This window comes from Podarcis pityusensis (genome assembly GCF_964106645.2).
Source record: "Podarcis pityusensis genome assembly, chromosome: 1".
NCBI lineage: Eukaryota > Metazoa > Chordata > Lepidosauria > Squamata > Lacertidae > Podarcis > Podarcis pityusensis.
Window position 1 is genome coordinate 101767063 of NC_138028.1, and position 14820 is coordinate 101781882.

The 14820-nt window shown below is 40.4% G+C and overlaps 1 protein-coding gene across 2 annotated transcripts in view; it reads right to left on the reverse strand.

Annotated features, from left to right (window-relative positions):
* The window catches only part of ZEB2 (zinc finger E-box binding homeobox 2), a 67107-nt gene that overhangs the window by 3599 nt on the left and 48688 nt on the right, over positions 1 to 14820 (reverse strand). The window contains exon 9 of one of the 2 annotated variants that reach the window (XM_081005804.1): positions 12152 to 12332. The exons of the other annotated variant lie outside the window; for it this stretch is intronic. Within the exon in view, the coding sequence (XP_080861930.1) occupies positions 12152 to 12332 (181 nt within the window). The remainder of the gene's footprint in view (positions 1 to 12151; positions 12333 to 14820) is intronic. 2 annotated transcript variants of the gene reach the window in all.

Below are 14820 nucleotides of genomic sequence, written 5' to 3' on the forward strand. Positions count from 1 at the left end.
TAATTGTAGCTACTTTCTACATAAAGAATTTTATCAATCAATCAGCCAGTCAATATTATTTTATTTTAATATGATAGTTTATTTATCAATCAATTATCAGTCAATATTATTGGTTTGGGTGGGGGAAGCTAATCTAAGTTGAGCATTTATATGAGCATGGTCGGTTTTTACAATTAAATGGAAATCCTAGTATGGGAACAGTGAATTACCTTCTTTTTTACTCAAGCTTCTATCCTTTCCTCCATCACACAAGTCATCCAAAACCATCTGAATTGGTACCACTAAATACCAGGGGTGCTACCCCCATGTCCTTAAGAAACCCACACTAAGTGAACTAATGACACTTCCATGGTTGAGCTCTCCTTGGAAAATGTTGCACTCCCAGCTTTTTGATAATTATGAATAGTTTTCTGAAACACTGTGGCAAGCACAAAGCCTTTTATATACTGGTTTAACTATGGTAAATTCTGAGAGATACTAGATTAGATTATCCTTGAAATGCCTTCCAGTCCCAAGAGGCTCCAGGGTCTCAAATGTGTCAAAAATGAAATAGTCAGTTCTTTGGAGCTTTCTGTTTGAACTGCTCAAAATGGATGAACTCAATAATCAAAGGTAGTACAAATATTAATAAAGACATGAGACAATGTGAAGGGGAGTGTTGCTGCTGAATTACATAGTAGAAGAATCACTGCCTCACTGACCACATGCACAGAAACTAATTGTGAGGACCGAAAGAACGACATTTCTAAGAACTCAATGTTGAAGCCCTTAGTCAGGAAAAATTCCCATTAAACTTTAGTGAGAGAAAGATTTAGTTCCCTATCAGCAGCTACTGAGATTTGCTACATGAGCAGAATTGTTCCTCACTGGTAATTTTGGGAGAAGTTCTCTGCGAGTTGTCAGCCATTCACTGAGTGCTGAAGTTCCCTTCAGCTGCATGACACCATTATTTCCACTGGTATTTCAAGCAGTTTCAAATCCAATGTCTGAAACTTGACACCCGTACCAAGCCTAAACACATCTGGTTGATTCGAGGCCACAAATAGCTCTGGAATGTCTTTGACACCTTCCATAACTGCCATACTTAAAAGCTTCATTCCAAAATAGAGCTGACCCCCCCCTCCAAAAAAAGCTTGTCAGCCTGATAGGACTGGGCAAAACCTAGAAATGTATGACACAATATTTAAAATATAATTTTCATAACTGCACCAACTTATGCAGGCGAGTGTGTCACTTGTCACTGGTGATGTCATGAACACCAGCCAACTGATTCTAGGGAATGGCTCTGGGGTATGGTGTGAAGACACACAGGGTGACCACTTTGTTGAAGCTAAGCAGGTCCGAGTCTGGTTAGTTTCTGGATGGACAAGCACCTGGGAACCACCTTGGGGTCCATGAGAGAAGAAAGGTGGAATTGAAATGCACAAAGCCAAACTAAAATTACACTAGGTGGTGCCTTAAAAAAAAAGGCACACCTCTTTACCTTTATATTATCTGTTTTGTGATTGCTTTTTTTTGCAATTGCTGTTTTTTATAACTGCTTTGAATGTTGTGCTTCAAATGGTTGTAACCTGCCTTCAGACTTTCAGGTGAAGAGCAGGTAATTAACTAAAATAATAGTTCTGCTTCTTCAGCATGCCTGATGTTTACATACTGGGCTTTATGTAGTCACAGGGGCCGCCGTGCCTTATGTCTTAACACAAACCACACAACCTAAATATATTGTGGTTTTTGGTACATAGATCGCATCATTTTGGCCTGCACACACTCTGGGAGTCTGCCTGTGCATGCTCTCCTATGCAGACAAGGGTGGACTTTCAGTGGGCAGGGAGAATGGCATTGGCAGGCATAATCACTACCATTTCCCACGATTCCTCCATGCATGTCTGCACGGGGGTTCAAACTACTGGTAGGCCTAGAAAAATCCCAGCCTATGCTGTTTCCAGCAGCATAAATTCATGCCAAGGTGGTCATGACATCCCCTGGCATGTAGTTGGAATGTGCAGGCTTTGGCATTCCAACACAAACCACCCCTAAACGTGGACTCGTGGCGGAAGGCCAAAACCCAAGTCTGGGCTAAATCCAGTCTGTGATGGCCGTTTCACATGCCTGGCTCACCCACTGCAGCAAACCAGCTCAGTCAATGGCTTTCTCCCCCAACTGCTATGAGCTGAGATTCATAATAAGAATAGATAGCACAGCATGGAACTAGGAGAAGGGAGATCATGAGAAGGAAAACACAAGCCATATTGTAAACTTCAGGGCAAAGTCTACATCCAAATGGGGGGCGGGCGGGGTTTGTATTAAAAAACTGATCTTAAAGTCGCACTTCAATAGCTGGCAAAACTCAAAAGTGCCCACTTCTGAGCCATAGGTGGACAAAGTCATTTGAGTAGGAAACAAAGAATGTGGCATTGCTTGCATAATTTAGCTGTGGTGTTTTGCAAATGTGCATGGCAGTTACCAGGATTGCTCAGTGCTCCAGGACATACCTATGTGCAAGAGGGAGACTCAGTGTGCAAGTATACATGAAGGGAGTTGGAATGCTATCATATCCCTGGAATATACTCTTTCTCCAGTATTTTGGTAATGATAAGCATTCCAAACACTTCACAGATATTCACAAGAATTACAATGACCCTGTAAGGTTGGCACTTATGACCCCCACGCTGCAGATGTGGGATTGAGAACTGAGATTTACAAGTAGTGACTAGCCAGCAGCCAGCTGACGTGTTTGGGGCTGAGGTACAGTTTGAACTTTCCCCCAGTCATTATGTAGTTTTATTATTGAGTTGCAGAACCCTAGCTGTATATGAGGTCCTTTTGGGGAAGAGCAAACAGATACTGTGCTCCTGCTGCTGTGAATGTAATGCAATGGGTTTTTTTAAGCTATATTCAATGTTCGTGTTTGTTTTCTTTAAAAGTATAAAATTTGTTTAAATATCTGTAAACTGCAATTTGGACCAAATCTGAGCCACTTAGAACACAGACTTTTAAAACATTTTTGTTTCCTTTTTTATGTTGTTAGCCACCTTGGGCAGGGTGGGTATTGTAACTGAAACACAGGGTTAAGATTAACTTTAAATTTAATTAAATCAAAATTTGATTCCTTGCACTGTGGTCTACTTTCAAATGGCAAGTGTCCCAGTTCACCTCAAATGTTTCAGTCAGGATCTGTTGTTTGGCAATGCAGTTAGAGTTATTCTTTGAAAGCCACTGATACACTCAGATCAAAGTTGCAGGTAACTTGTTTGATTCCCTCTTCTTGTTTTTGATTTGCTAAACAGCTAAGCTGAAGAAGAGCTCTAATGTTATTTCAGTTGCTCCTCATAAACTTTGTTAAAGGTATGGCACTACTATCACACGATCAGGGAGCTCACATGAAGCAGATAGTCCCAAATCTCTATTCCATGTGAACTTTATGCCAGCTGCACTCATCCACTGGGAAAGCACAATGCACGATTATCTCAGTTTTGTTGAAAAGGCAGCTGAGAATCCCTGGGCATGTGATAAGAATAGTGACTTTTATCCACATAAAAGTCATAACATGAGCAGGAAAATCAGTCATGTTAACTGACCTCAGGTGGACTCCCTTAGATGAAAGAGAGAGAAAAGGGGGGAGGGAAACCATGTCACATTTTAGAGGAAAATAAGGGGTTGTATTCAAGCGGTTGGGTTCCTCTGCTCATGAGAGACTTTTTTTCCTCCACTGAGGCTTCTGTTAATGGAAAGGAGAAGGAAGACAGTTTTCATAAATTCCTCCCTTTATCCTGCAGCCCCCACCCCCTGTGCCACCTTCAGTGCTGCTGTGGTCCCCCAACTTTCTTGAGCAGATGGGGGGATTAGTTAACAGCCACCTTCTTCCCCTTCTACTTACAAAAAAAACCAACTCCACAGGTTTAAAAATCCTTCCACAAGCAAAGGGACACCATTGGATACCACCCCCACCCCTAATACTATAATAAACTATAGGAAAACACTCCTAATTACTTTGCAAGCATATGGTGGTAAATGCCAGATGACTAGATGCTAGAGAACAGGATCTGACAAGGCAAAGAATAAAGAATGCCTCGAATGGCAACGGTGTTCATAACAGAAAGGGAATCAGACAAGAACTGAAAAATATCTCAGAAAGTATGAGATTCCTTTGCTCTCAAGACAATTATTCAGGCATAGTTTGATCAGGTCAGTGATGTGATAATAGCCACAGAAAGATGGCATTGCAAAGGTCATCCATGTCATTCTCTCCTGTACCTGAAATACAGCTTCTGGTAAAGCCCTCCCTTGACATCCCTATCCAGCCTCCGCTTGAAAACAGATAAAACAGAGCAGGGTGTTTTGCTTTATTACTGAAATGACTTAAACATACAAAGCTATAGATTGTGATATTATTTCAGTGTTTTTTTAAAAAAATGATTGAACCCCCTATGAAGGTAGATAGGTAGGTTCTTCAAAAGTTTAGTGCCTGGTGCCTTTACTTTTCTTCGTGAACAAGCCACAAAGAGATTTAGAGCCCAGTCCTAACCCCCAGATCAGTGCTGCTGGAGAGAATTAAGATTAGCTGGAGCTGTCCCTGCACTGGGCTCACTGCTGGGTGGAGGGGAAAGGGCTTTGCCACAGAAACCCCCACTGTGCCCATCAGGACTGCAGGCAGTTGAGAAGCTTCTGTTCTGGGGTGAGGGCAGAGAAGGGCTGGACAGGAATTTGCTGGAGCCTAAGTCAATCCATTTGCAGGAGACATGCCCAGTGTGGGCTCCTGGGCTGTGCCAGTCTAGAGCTGGTGCAACAAAAAATTAAAATAAATAAATAAATCCCCCTCCACCTACTGATCTGGCTAGCAGGAGCTGGCAGGGCTGCAGATGGAGCAGAGGATTTCGGCACTCTGCGCCCCTCTGGCCCCTCTTCAGATTGCTCTGTTATTTGTTGTTTATTTGCTTTTTTTATATTTCAAACCAGCATGTATTCTTTAACGGCAAAAAAAATGCATGCTCAGTTTTGGGTTCAATTTGCTGTTTAGCCTCTAAATTTGTCCCAGCCTTATGAAGTGATTCTGTGCTTTTATCTCCCTGCATCTCCCCCTCCCCCTTTTTAGGCCACTGAATAGAATCCAGCCCTGATCTCATTGGCTGATTTGACAATTCCGTCTCATTGATGGAGAGATGCCTTTGAAATGACCCTGGGTGAGATTAACATGTGAAATTATTTATGAGTTATGTAAGACAACTTAAACGATGATTAAAATACATACATGGTTCTTCACTACAAGTATACAGCAACGTCACATGGTCTACAACAGAGCAAAGCTTTAAATTGTCCTGATGTTTTCGTCAGGAGGCCTGGTATTGATTCTGTTAACAAATCTTCTCATTCTCCTTCTTTATCCCCTTGCTAAAACTCATTATTTGATAGAGTAAAGGCTGTTTCATTGTTGTATTACGATCGGAAAAGCACCAATGGGGGTGATATATAAATACAATTAATTATTATTATATGTTTAAAGATATCTTACACAAATATTTGTGTGTGTGTGTGTGTATTTGCACTGTGCTTTTATCCCACATCCTGACTCTCTTAGGATTTGCAATGAAAAATAATTATATCTAATCATTTTATACACACCCACACACCCAAAGGTTTACAATTTCATTGCTACATATAAAAAACATGTAACAGCCCAAAGATACAGGCTTTTTGGGCTTAGATATGGGCAAACCATGTGTTTTGAAAAGCGATAAATTTTGTTATTCCAGTGATATAACAGTAAGTAGGTTTGGGGACTGAGGAGTGTGTTTGCAAAGAAATTCCAGACTTGGAAGGTACATAAGGAATCATCTGGCAGCGGTTTGATTTTTTAAAGGCAGCTGATTGAAGCCACTTAGGGGTTTGGATGTTAGAAGTAGTCCCGGTGGAGCTGGATTAATGGGCAGAGTGTAGTGAGGCGGTCAAAGGTGCGTTATAAATGCAATTTGGCGTAATTGCAAATACCACACTTGCTCTGTTGTTACAAAGAAGAAAGACTTCCATTTCTAGTGCAAATTTCATGAGCTTTGAATTTACTCCAAGAAACTGCATATTATTTAAGTATAAAAAGTAATCCTCATATCTGAGTCGAGTGATAGAAAATTATCTATAAACAGCATGTAATTTTTTTTATGAATCAAGCTCTAAATAAGGAAAACTTGTGAGCTAGGAATTCAGAAGAGCAGCAAAAGAGGGCTGATTTGCTGCTAAAGCTTGAGAACAATATTTAGTTTACCGAATCAATCTGGAAACAAAAGTAGTGCTTGCCTCAGCATAAAAGCTACAAAAATTATATATAAAAAGAAGTCTTAATAAAACATGCAGTTGGAAAGAAAAGAAGAATTAAAGGGAGGACGCCACCATGAAAGCTCTCGTCGTTTCTTGTGAATGATGAAATGGAGCATATCATTAACCAAGGTAACAAGGCCACAGGACTCCTAGGCATGCCTATGAAAATATTAATTTGTCCAATATGCAAAAATTCCTGCATATCTTTACTGTGGGGTGTGGGTGTGAATTTGTGCCAAAGGAATTTGCTGCGGAAAACTAAAAATGAAACGTCCATTGGGTGTTGGGAACTCCACACATACGAATCTTTTGTCACTACTAGGTTTTTTTTAAGTGGAGAATGAATGGTCACTCCATGCCACCAACTTGCTGTCACCATGCTTCCTCCTCTTTCTCAACCCCTTCCTTAACCGTCTTCTGAGCACAGCTGCCTGGAAGCTCCCAGAGTTGATATAAGGACAACTGTTTAGAAAGATGAAGGGAGAAAGGGTTTGGGGGAAAGTGTGTAGCAGTCGGAGGACCAAGACTGCTATGAACTTTCTCCCAAACCCTTTCTCCTGCCATCTTTCTAAGCAGATTGTCCATATATCAACTCTGTAAGTTAAGCTAGGCTAAATAATAATAATAATAATAATGATGATGATGATGATGATGACTGGCCCAAGCCACCCAGTGAGCTTTATGGCAAAGCAGAAACTGGAACCCAGATCCATTACCAAATCCTACGGTCGAAACCCAATATTATATCCACATCGCCGCACTGGTTCATGCTATACAGTTTAGTCACTCCACGTTCTCATATGGCAACAAGGAATCAATTCAGGAGATCAAACAGGGAGTCATTGTAAGCTGCTGGTTGCTTAAATTTCCAATTTTAGGTTGCTGGCATCCAACGCGTTACTAATCTGGGTAGCAGAGTTAATAAAAAATATTTTAGTCTAGTAACTTTCAAATAATTATTTGAAAGACAGTGTTTTACATCTAAGCACTTCTGTTTGGCCCCCAAGGGTTACTATTCAGTGATAGGCTGTAGGAGACTTAAGCAGTCTCCTGGTCACTACCAATGGCCCATTACCAATGGCCCTTATCAAACGGGACTCTTTGAGAATTAAAATATCTTGCCCTGACAGAAATCAGAATTAACTACCAAACCTAACTTCTGTTTCGTTTTCCCCAGTGGTGCTCATCCAACAGGTAGCATATGGACTTTGAAATGCTGCTGGCCTTTCAATACTTTCTCCTAGCTCATTTGGCCACATACTACTGGCATAAGACTATGACAGAATGGGCTTTTTTGCAGGAAGCATCTCAGATGGTTGGATACAGTACACAGGGCTTAGATTTCTGTTATAGTATATCTAACATGTGAATTCCAAACTCCTTTTAAGAATGACAAGAACAGCAGCAGCAGCAACATGGCTTCACTTTTCTAAAGTAGTGTAATCCAAGTCACAAAACTTGTGCCAAAAAAGTGGGCTTGAGACCTCAGTGTAGTCAGGAACCAAGGAGAGGTAAATCACTTTAAAATCACAGGGGAATATGAAGAGCACAGATAAATAGAAGTGTATGGCATGAGCTAGTCAACTGGGCCACTGCATAAGTATTAGCTTCACTGCATTGTGTGAAAGCTGTATATGATATAACTGGTTATAAGGCGACAGCATCAGACCATTCCAGAACAGCTGACCTACAAAGAAGAAGAAAAGTGTGGACTGCATCTTCAGACAGATCAACACTTTGGCTTATAAATCTATGCCCATTATTTGTGCTACTCTAGAAAGACAGGATAAGCACTAACTGTCCCCAAAAAGATGAGGAAGGGATAATGATTCAGGCACTGAAAGCAAAGGTTAATTGCAGTTCAGAGAGTCTTGCCCCGAACACAGAGTGAAATTTCTCATATATATTAATAGACGAGACAGCCATTCCATCGCTCTGGCTTTTTCCATAACTTTATCAGTTTAATTTGCAATTCACTTAACATTTACAAAAGAGGCCAAAGAAGAAGGAAAAGAAGGAAAAGAAAAAGGCGCATGGCCTTTACATTTTCTTGAAGTAAACTTTAGCTGCGTAAATATGCAAGACAGGTAATGGAATAAGAAGGGCAGGCTCGTGTTAGTTTGCAAGTGTTCCCCCTTAACTTACCACTACTGTGCTGCTGTTCCACCAAATTAGATTAAGGTCACAATACTATAAACACTTGCCTAAGGGTAGGTCCCATTTAATTCAGTTGAACTGAGTAGACATGCATAGGATTGCATTCGTAATCTGATTAAATGGCCTTTTACTACTCTGACTAAAGTTAGGATAAAACTATATCCTGATGTTTCCTGCTATATGAAGACTGCTTTTGCTGAAGTTCACAAAACAAACATGTGTCAGAGATGAAGGAAACTTAAATCCAAATCTCTTAACTCCGGGACTAGGCAGTTCTATTGTGGGAGTGATTCTTCTCTTCAAACACTTTTATTTGTGCTAAAACTTGAGGCAGAATCTCACAGAAATATAAAATAGATAATGGTCAGGAGGAAAGGAGTATTACAGCATTGCACATAAAGTCTTCCTTGCTTGTTTAAAATCAAAGCATATTATCTGCTTTTTTTGCAAATCAAGGTGCCTGACTTGTCAAATTTCCAGCCTTTCAATTGTCAGCCTATGACTGTGGAGCTTATGGACCACCGACTTTACGGGATTCAACCATATGTCCAGATCCCAGTATATGAGAAGGCCAGCTCTAACATAAGAGGTTTACGGTAGTAGTGTAGCAAACCATAATATTTGCAGATGGCTGCAATAAAATCATTCAGGAGAGGAAAGGTGCAGGGATGTAAACCTGCAAAGCTTTTCCTCCTCTTCAGCCATACAAACAATTGCATCTGAGTAATGCAATGTAAGGAATATGCACACCAATGAACCAAACAAGCTGGTGGTCCAAGATGCTACTTTATTTCCCCGCACCCCTAATCCCATGCGTATTTTAACTTCCTTTTTATTTTCTGCATAGGATTTAGCTTAAAGAGGCAAGGAAAGAGTACTAATGTTGTGGAAGACCTTTTATTCCTCAGTTTCAAAAGACTCAAGTGAAAGATTTTGTGTCTTTTAAAAGACACAGCAATCAAACGGGAGTAAACAGTGTTGTTTTAATACAAGATGTTTTGGATCTTTCTTCATTATTCTTGTTTAGGCTTAGTTAGGATTTTGAACTAGGCAATATTGAAAGATACAGTAAATCACGGGCACAGTTAGGCCAACTCCACAATTTATGTGGCAATCATTATTGTCCATCAGTTGACTAGTGTTACAGTGCATGTCCCTCACACGTGCTTTCCATGTTGGCAGACAATTTTATTATTATTATTTATTGAATTTATATAGTGCCCTAATACCCGGGGGGTCTCAGTGTTGTTATTACATATAAACAAACAAAGAAACAAAATACAAGGGTAGAGCCACCCTTTGCTTCATTCCCCACACCACACCCCAAGTGTTAGGACATTGTCAGTTCAGAACACAGGTGACCAGACTGTGACAAATTATATGCCCTTTTCATGATTCTGTCCTGTTTGGTGACTGACTGCTAATCAGCCGTTTGTCATACACACTTGCCTCTGTTGGTAAAAGTGTGCATGGCAATTAGGGATGGAGGATTTAATCCATTGGGTAAGTGATGCAGGAAAGACCAGAAGCACCTGCCACTCATGAAGCAGGCTGCCCTGTATTCTGGAGTGTATTCACTATTACAAAGTGAAGGACTATTAGGGGAAGAGTTTTTAAAGGATTTGAAAAATTTATACACACACACACACACACACACACACACACACACTTAAACTTTGTTTATAAATTTGAAGTGAAAGCAGATTTCCCAGATTTTGTAATGAATGTGATTTATAAATGCATAAAAAGCAAAGAGCATGCTGGAAGGCATAAAAGAAGATCTATTGAAATTTACCATTCATTCTGCTTATTAAATAGAGGTGAATGATTCCCATTCCCACTATCCTTGTCACAGATCCAAGACTAGGAAAACAATTAAGAGATGAACTATTGTTAGGAACCATCTTACTGTTTGGGTTCATGCACATGTGTGTGTGAGCTAGACATGTGTACTGGAAGAGAAGACAACAAATACTTAAAAAGGGAAGGCAACAGTATTTGTGTTAAATTACCTATATAGAAAATGAGCTAGAGCTTGACTAGATCTGATTTTCCTAAAAGGAGATTCAAGTTTCAGTCTTTTTCAGGTACTTTTTTACCCTAAACTACTAACCTCTGGATAATTCTCCATGTCTAATATAAATAGCTTTTAATTTTTGTACTCTATAAGGTAAGATGGGGCTCACTGAACTGTTTCTTCTTCTTTTATATAAAAAGCACAGGGCCCTTAAATTCTTGTCTTTCTGCTTACAGGCAGAAGTCCCCTGGACCAGATCCCACCTCATCAGACTTTGCAGAGTCAGAGCTTTGATCTTCAGGGGTTCTTCCCTTCAGCTCAGTAAGCAAGTGCCTTTCGATCTACCTTGCCAGTCCAAGGCAGTGCACCAGGAGAGAGGCCAGAAGGCAAAAAGATGCCCACCTGCACACCAGAGTGTTGGCTCTTTAAGGAGTGTAGCTTTCAAAGAAGAGGATCGAGCCTAAGCCTCACTCCAGTGTTTGTTGCAAGATGTGAATGCCTTGTGGGCCCTTTGGAAGACTCCACCACCTGGGCACAATTTTGAAGGCAGATAACCTTTTATTCTAAGAGGTTAATAATGCCCTCATCACTTTTAACAATGAGAAGAGCACTCTATACTAAATGCAGATTTTAAGGTCTGCTTCTCGCAATACAGCCATCACAAGAATGCCATTTGAAACTGGCTTTGTACAGCAACTACTCTGTTAAGGCAGTTTCAGGGTCAAAGTGCAAGTAGATAAATAGGTACCACTCTGGTGGGAAGGTAAACGGCGTTTCCGTGCGCTGCTCTGGTTCGCCAGAAGCAGCTTAGTCATGCTGGCCACATGACCCAGAAGCTGTACGCTGGCTCCCTCGGCCAATAAGCAAGATGAGCGCCGCAACCCCAGAGTCGGCCACGACTGGACCTAATGGTCAGGGGTCCCTTTACCTTTTATCTAAATTGCCACCATACTATGAGGAACAGACCTGAAGAAGAACTGAAGAAGATAAGCAACCTCTCTTACAGTACACTACCATCTGACAGATAAAAGGATAACTTGTTAAGCGTGTAAGGAAGGTGTAGATAAGCTTCAGGCATTTCCAGACCAAAAATTCTGTGACGGTGCTCCACTTCACTGTACAGATCATCAGTATGTATATACGCAAAGCACTGTACACACTCAGGTTCCCTCTTGGTTCAACTGAACTAGCACTTTCATGTGTATTAATTCTCATATATACATTTTTAGAGAGGCAGGCCAAAAGGTAAGCTTTAATGTATTTTGATCAGGCCTTTAAATAGCAATATAGGTGTTTAATCACAGGTGCAAGAGATTTAGCTATTGTTAGTCCCCCACCCCCTTACATAGATGTTTATGGGCAGATTGTCTAACACGGAGTTTCCCAAACTTGGTCTCCATCTGTTTTTGGACTACAACTCCCATCAACCTTTGCTAGCAGGACCAGTGATCAGGGATGCTAGGAATTGTACAAACAAAAGAGTACAAAATTAACATGTGAAGAAGTGGGGGGGGGGAGTCATACTGAACTAAACAAAGCACACAATTTCTTCCTTTTGAATGCCTTAAGCATATGTTGCATCTTATGTTGCACAAGTGTACTCATTAAATATTATGAAAAGTACCACATGCAAGAAAGCTTGTCTCTACACGCCATAGCCATTCGTACCTGTGTGCTCATATTTGTGTCGCAGAAGGGAACTGCTTTTCTGGAATGTCTTGTCACATAAGTCACATGCGTACATGCCACTTTCTGTCTTCTTGATCTTCTTTCGGGACAGGCAGGAGTCGGAGTCTGTCATGTCATCAAGACCTGACATGTAATCCGGAGTTCCATCAAGCAATTCTCCCTGTGATGCAACCAAATGGTTTATGTAAAACATGTTTCCTTCCCTTGTTCTGTGATGTTATACAATATCCTGCGTTCCTATAGTATGTTAGTTACTATATTTAGTTTCATCCGTAACCAGGTAAGCACCCTGAGTTACAATAAGCAGCCTCATTGGCTCACACTCAACTTTTTATCCCATTAAGTCTTACGTGAGTAGTGCAAAACACGTATGTCCAGAGCTGCATCCCAGAGAGTATGTTTAGGATGCCACTTGGAGTCTGAAAAATCATCTGATGACACGGGGCTGCCACAAAAACATATTTTCTCAATATCTCCTATAACATCTGTGGTGTCTTAATGTTGTTTGTTTTCTGCTGTCTCTGCACATCCCTGGCGGATGGGCTTGGGGAAGTGCGCAACATGGCGATGTCACAACATGGGGATAAATAATCATTACAAGGAGACATGTCTTCATTGTGGCAGATGCATTTGTACCTGCTGCCCTGTATCACTAAAAATATAGTTTCAGTCTCAATTGGCATGGGCACCCAAAGCATAACAGAAAAGGCAGAAGCTGGCAAAATTGTGGCTGCATAAGCAATCTGAACCCTTTTACAGGCTATCATGTGCTCAGTCTCTCCCTATGCTGAGGGAGGGTATGAACTAATAGTGTGTAGTACTGATGGCTGCTCCTGAAATGCTGTTATGAAATGCTATATCTATGCAATGGAAGAGAACAGATGGACAAATGGCCACTTATACCATTACCAAGTCAGGGAACATGACAACAACCAGAGTCAGCTCCACATAGTTCTTTGTGATTTCATCCCTGTGGAAAGCACTGGTGTGATCAGAATATGATGTAACCACTTTCCACAGGACCACAGATGCCAGCGTGTTTTGATGGAACTCCTGCTCACATTACTTAATTTGTTGAAGTCATATCCAAATATGTGCCAGCTTTCAGTTCCAGGAGGTCATAGTTGTCCTGCATGACTAAACCCATCACCCCAAAATTAAGGCTGCAATCCTATACATACTTACCTGGGAGTAAGTCTCATTGAACTCAATGGGACTTAATTCCTCAGCAGGCATGCACAAGATCACACCACATAAGCACTCTTGGACATAACTGTGAGGGGCACAGGAAGTGCAAGTGCCGCATTCTTCCGTTTCATAATTCCCTCACCTTCACTTCTCAGAGATACCCAAGCAAATTCAAGGATTCATGTTTTCTGAGGACAATGAGAGTGGAGGATATGGACATTCTGTTTTGAATGATACAGAGATGCAAGAAAACTTGTATTTCCTATCGTCCCCACATCTATAGCTGCTCTAAAATGTAGGACATATCATTTAATAAACAAAAAACATGCTATGGATGTGTGCACTCTGGCCTACAGCTTATCATGTGGAATCTGGCTAACAACATGGACAAGGTTGTACACGGAATTTGAAAGGAAGGCTTCGGTGACAAGATAGCAAGCAACTTTTGCTTTATAAATATTCTGAGGTTAAGTACTTTGATGTATAAGCATTTCGAGGTTAAAACAGCAGTATCTGAAGCTGCTCTAACATCTATTCAACTTTTAGGATAATTCTGCAAAGTAACTGGAAGTTACAGAATGTCATAGTGTGTCGCAAACCTAAAATAAATGTGCAAACACAGCTTTGTCTTTGTGTAAAATCCTGTATAGATAATTTATTAACAAATAGCTCTACATACTCTGTAGGGTTGAAACTTGTATTTCTCGAACAGGCTCCCTCCTCCAATAGCCCTTCACACCATAAGCCACTTGGGAACAAGAGCAATATGAAACTAGTATGTGTGTCTACTGCTCAAGGAAAAGATTGTGGTAGTTTTTAGGGTTGCAGAATTTGTAGCTTGCAGTGCACTTCTGTGCATGTTTTATTGGAAATAAGCCTTGCTGAGTTCAATAGGACTTACTTCTTGGTCAGTATGCTTAAAATTCCAAAGTGCATTGTGTTCATAATAATAGGAGGTTGTAAAACAAAAACAAAACCCAAAAATAACATACACACAGTCACAAACCACTAGGTACAAGCAACAATGACAGAGCTTTTCTTTCAAGACACCAGACTATAAGTGTTAGAAAGGCTTCAAAATGAAGTTTATATTTAGGCACAAAATATTATTATGCAATCCACTTAAATGTATGTCTCCCCTCTAAAGGCCTTGAGCTATATTTTTATATTTAATTTTGTAATTTGAAATAGGGAATATTAATAACACTTTTTATCAATGCTGTATCTATGTTAAAACAGCCTTCAGCATTAAGCAGTAATGAATGTGGATCAGTAAATTATTAAATTTCTTGATATTTATTTTGTCTTGATCCAAAGAGAGTGCAAACTTGCATGATAACGTACATTTCCATTTGCTATCAGACAGTTCAGTTTCTTAGACTAGGTTTTTACTAATTAATATTAGAGAAGATTAAATAGGCTTAAATACGTTTACAAAGAGGGCAGATGTACTGTAAATT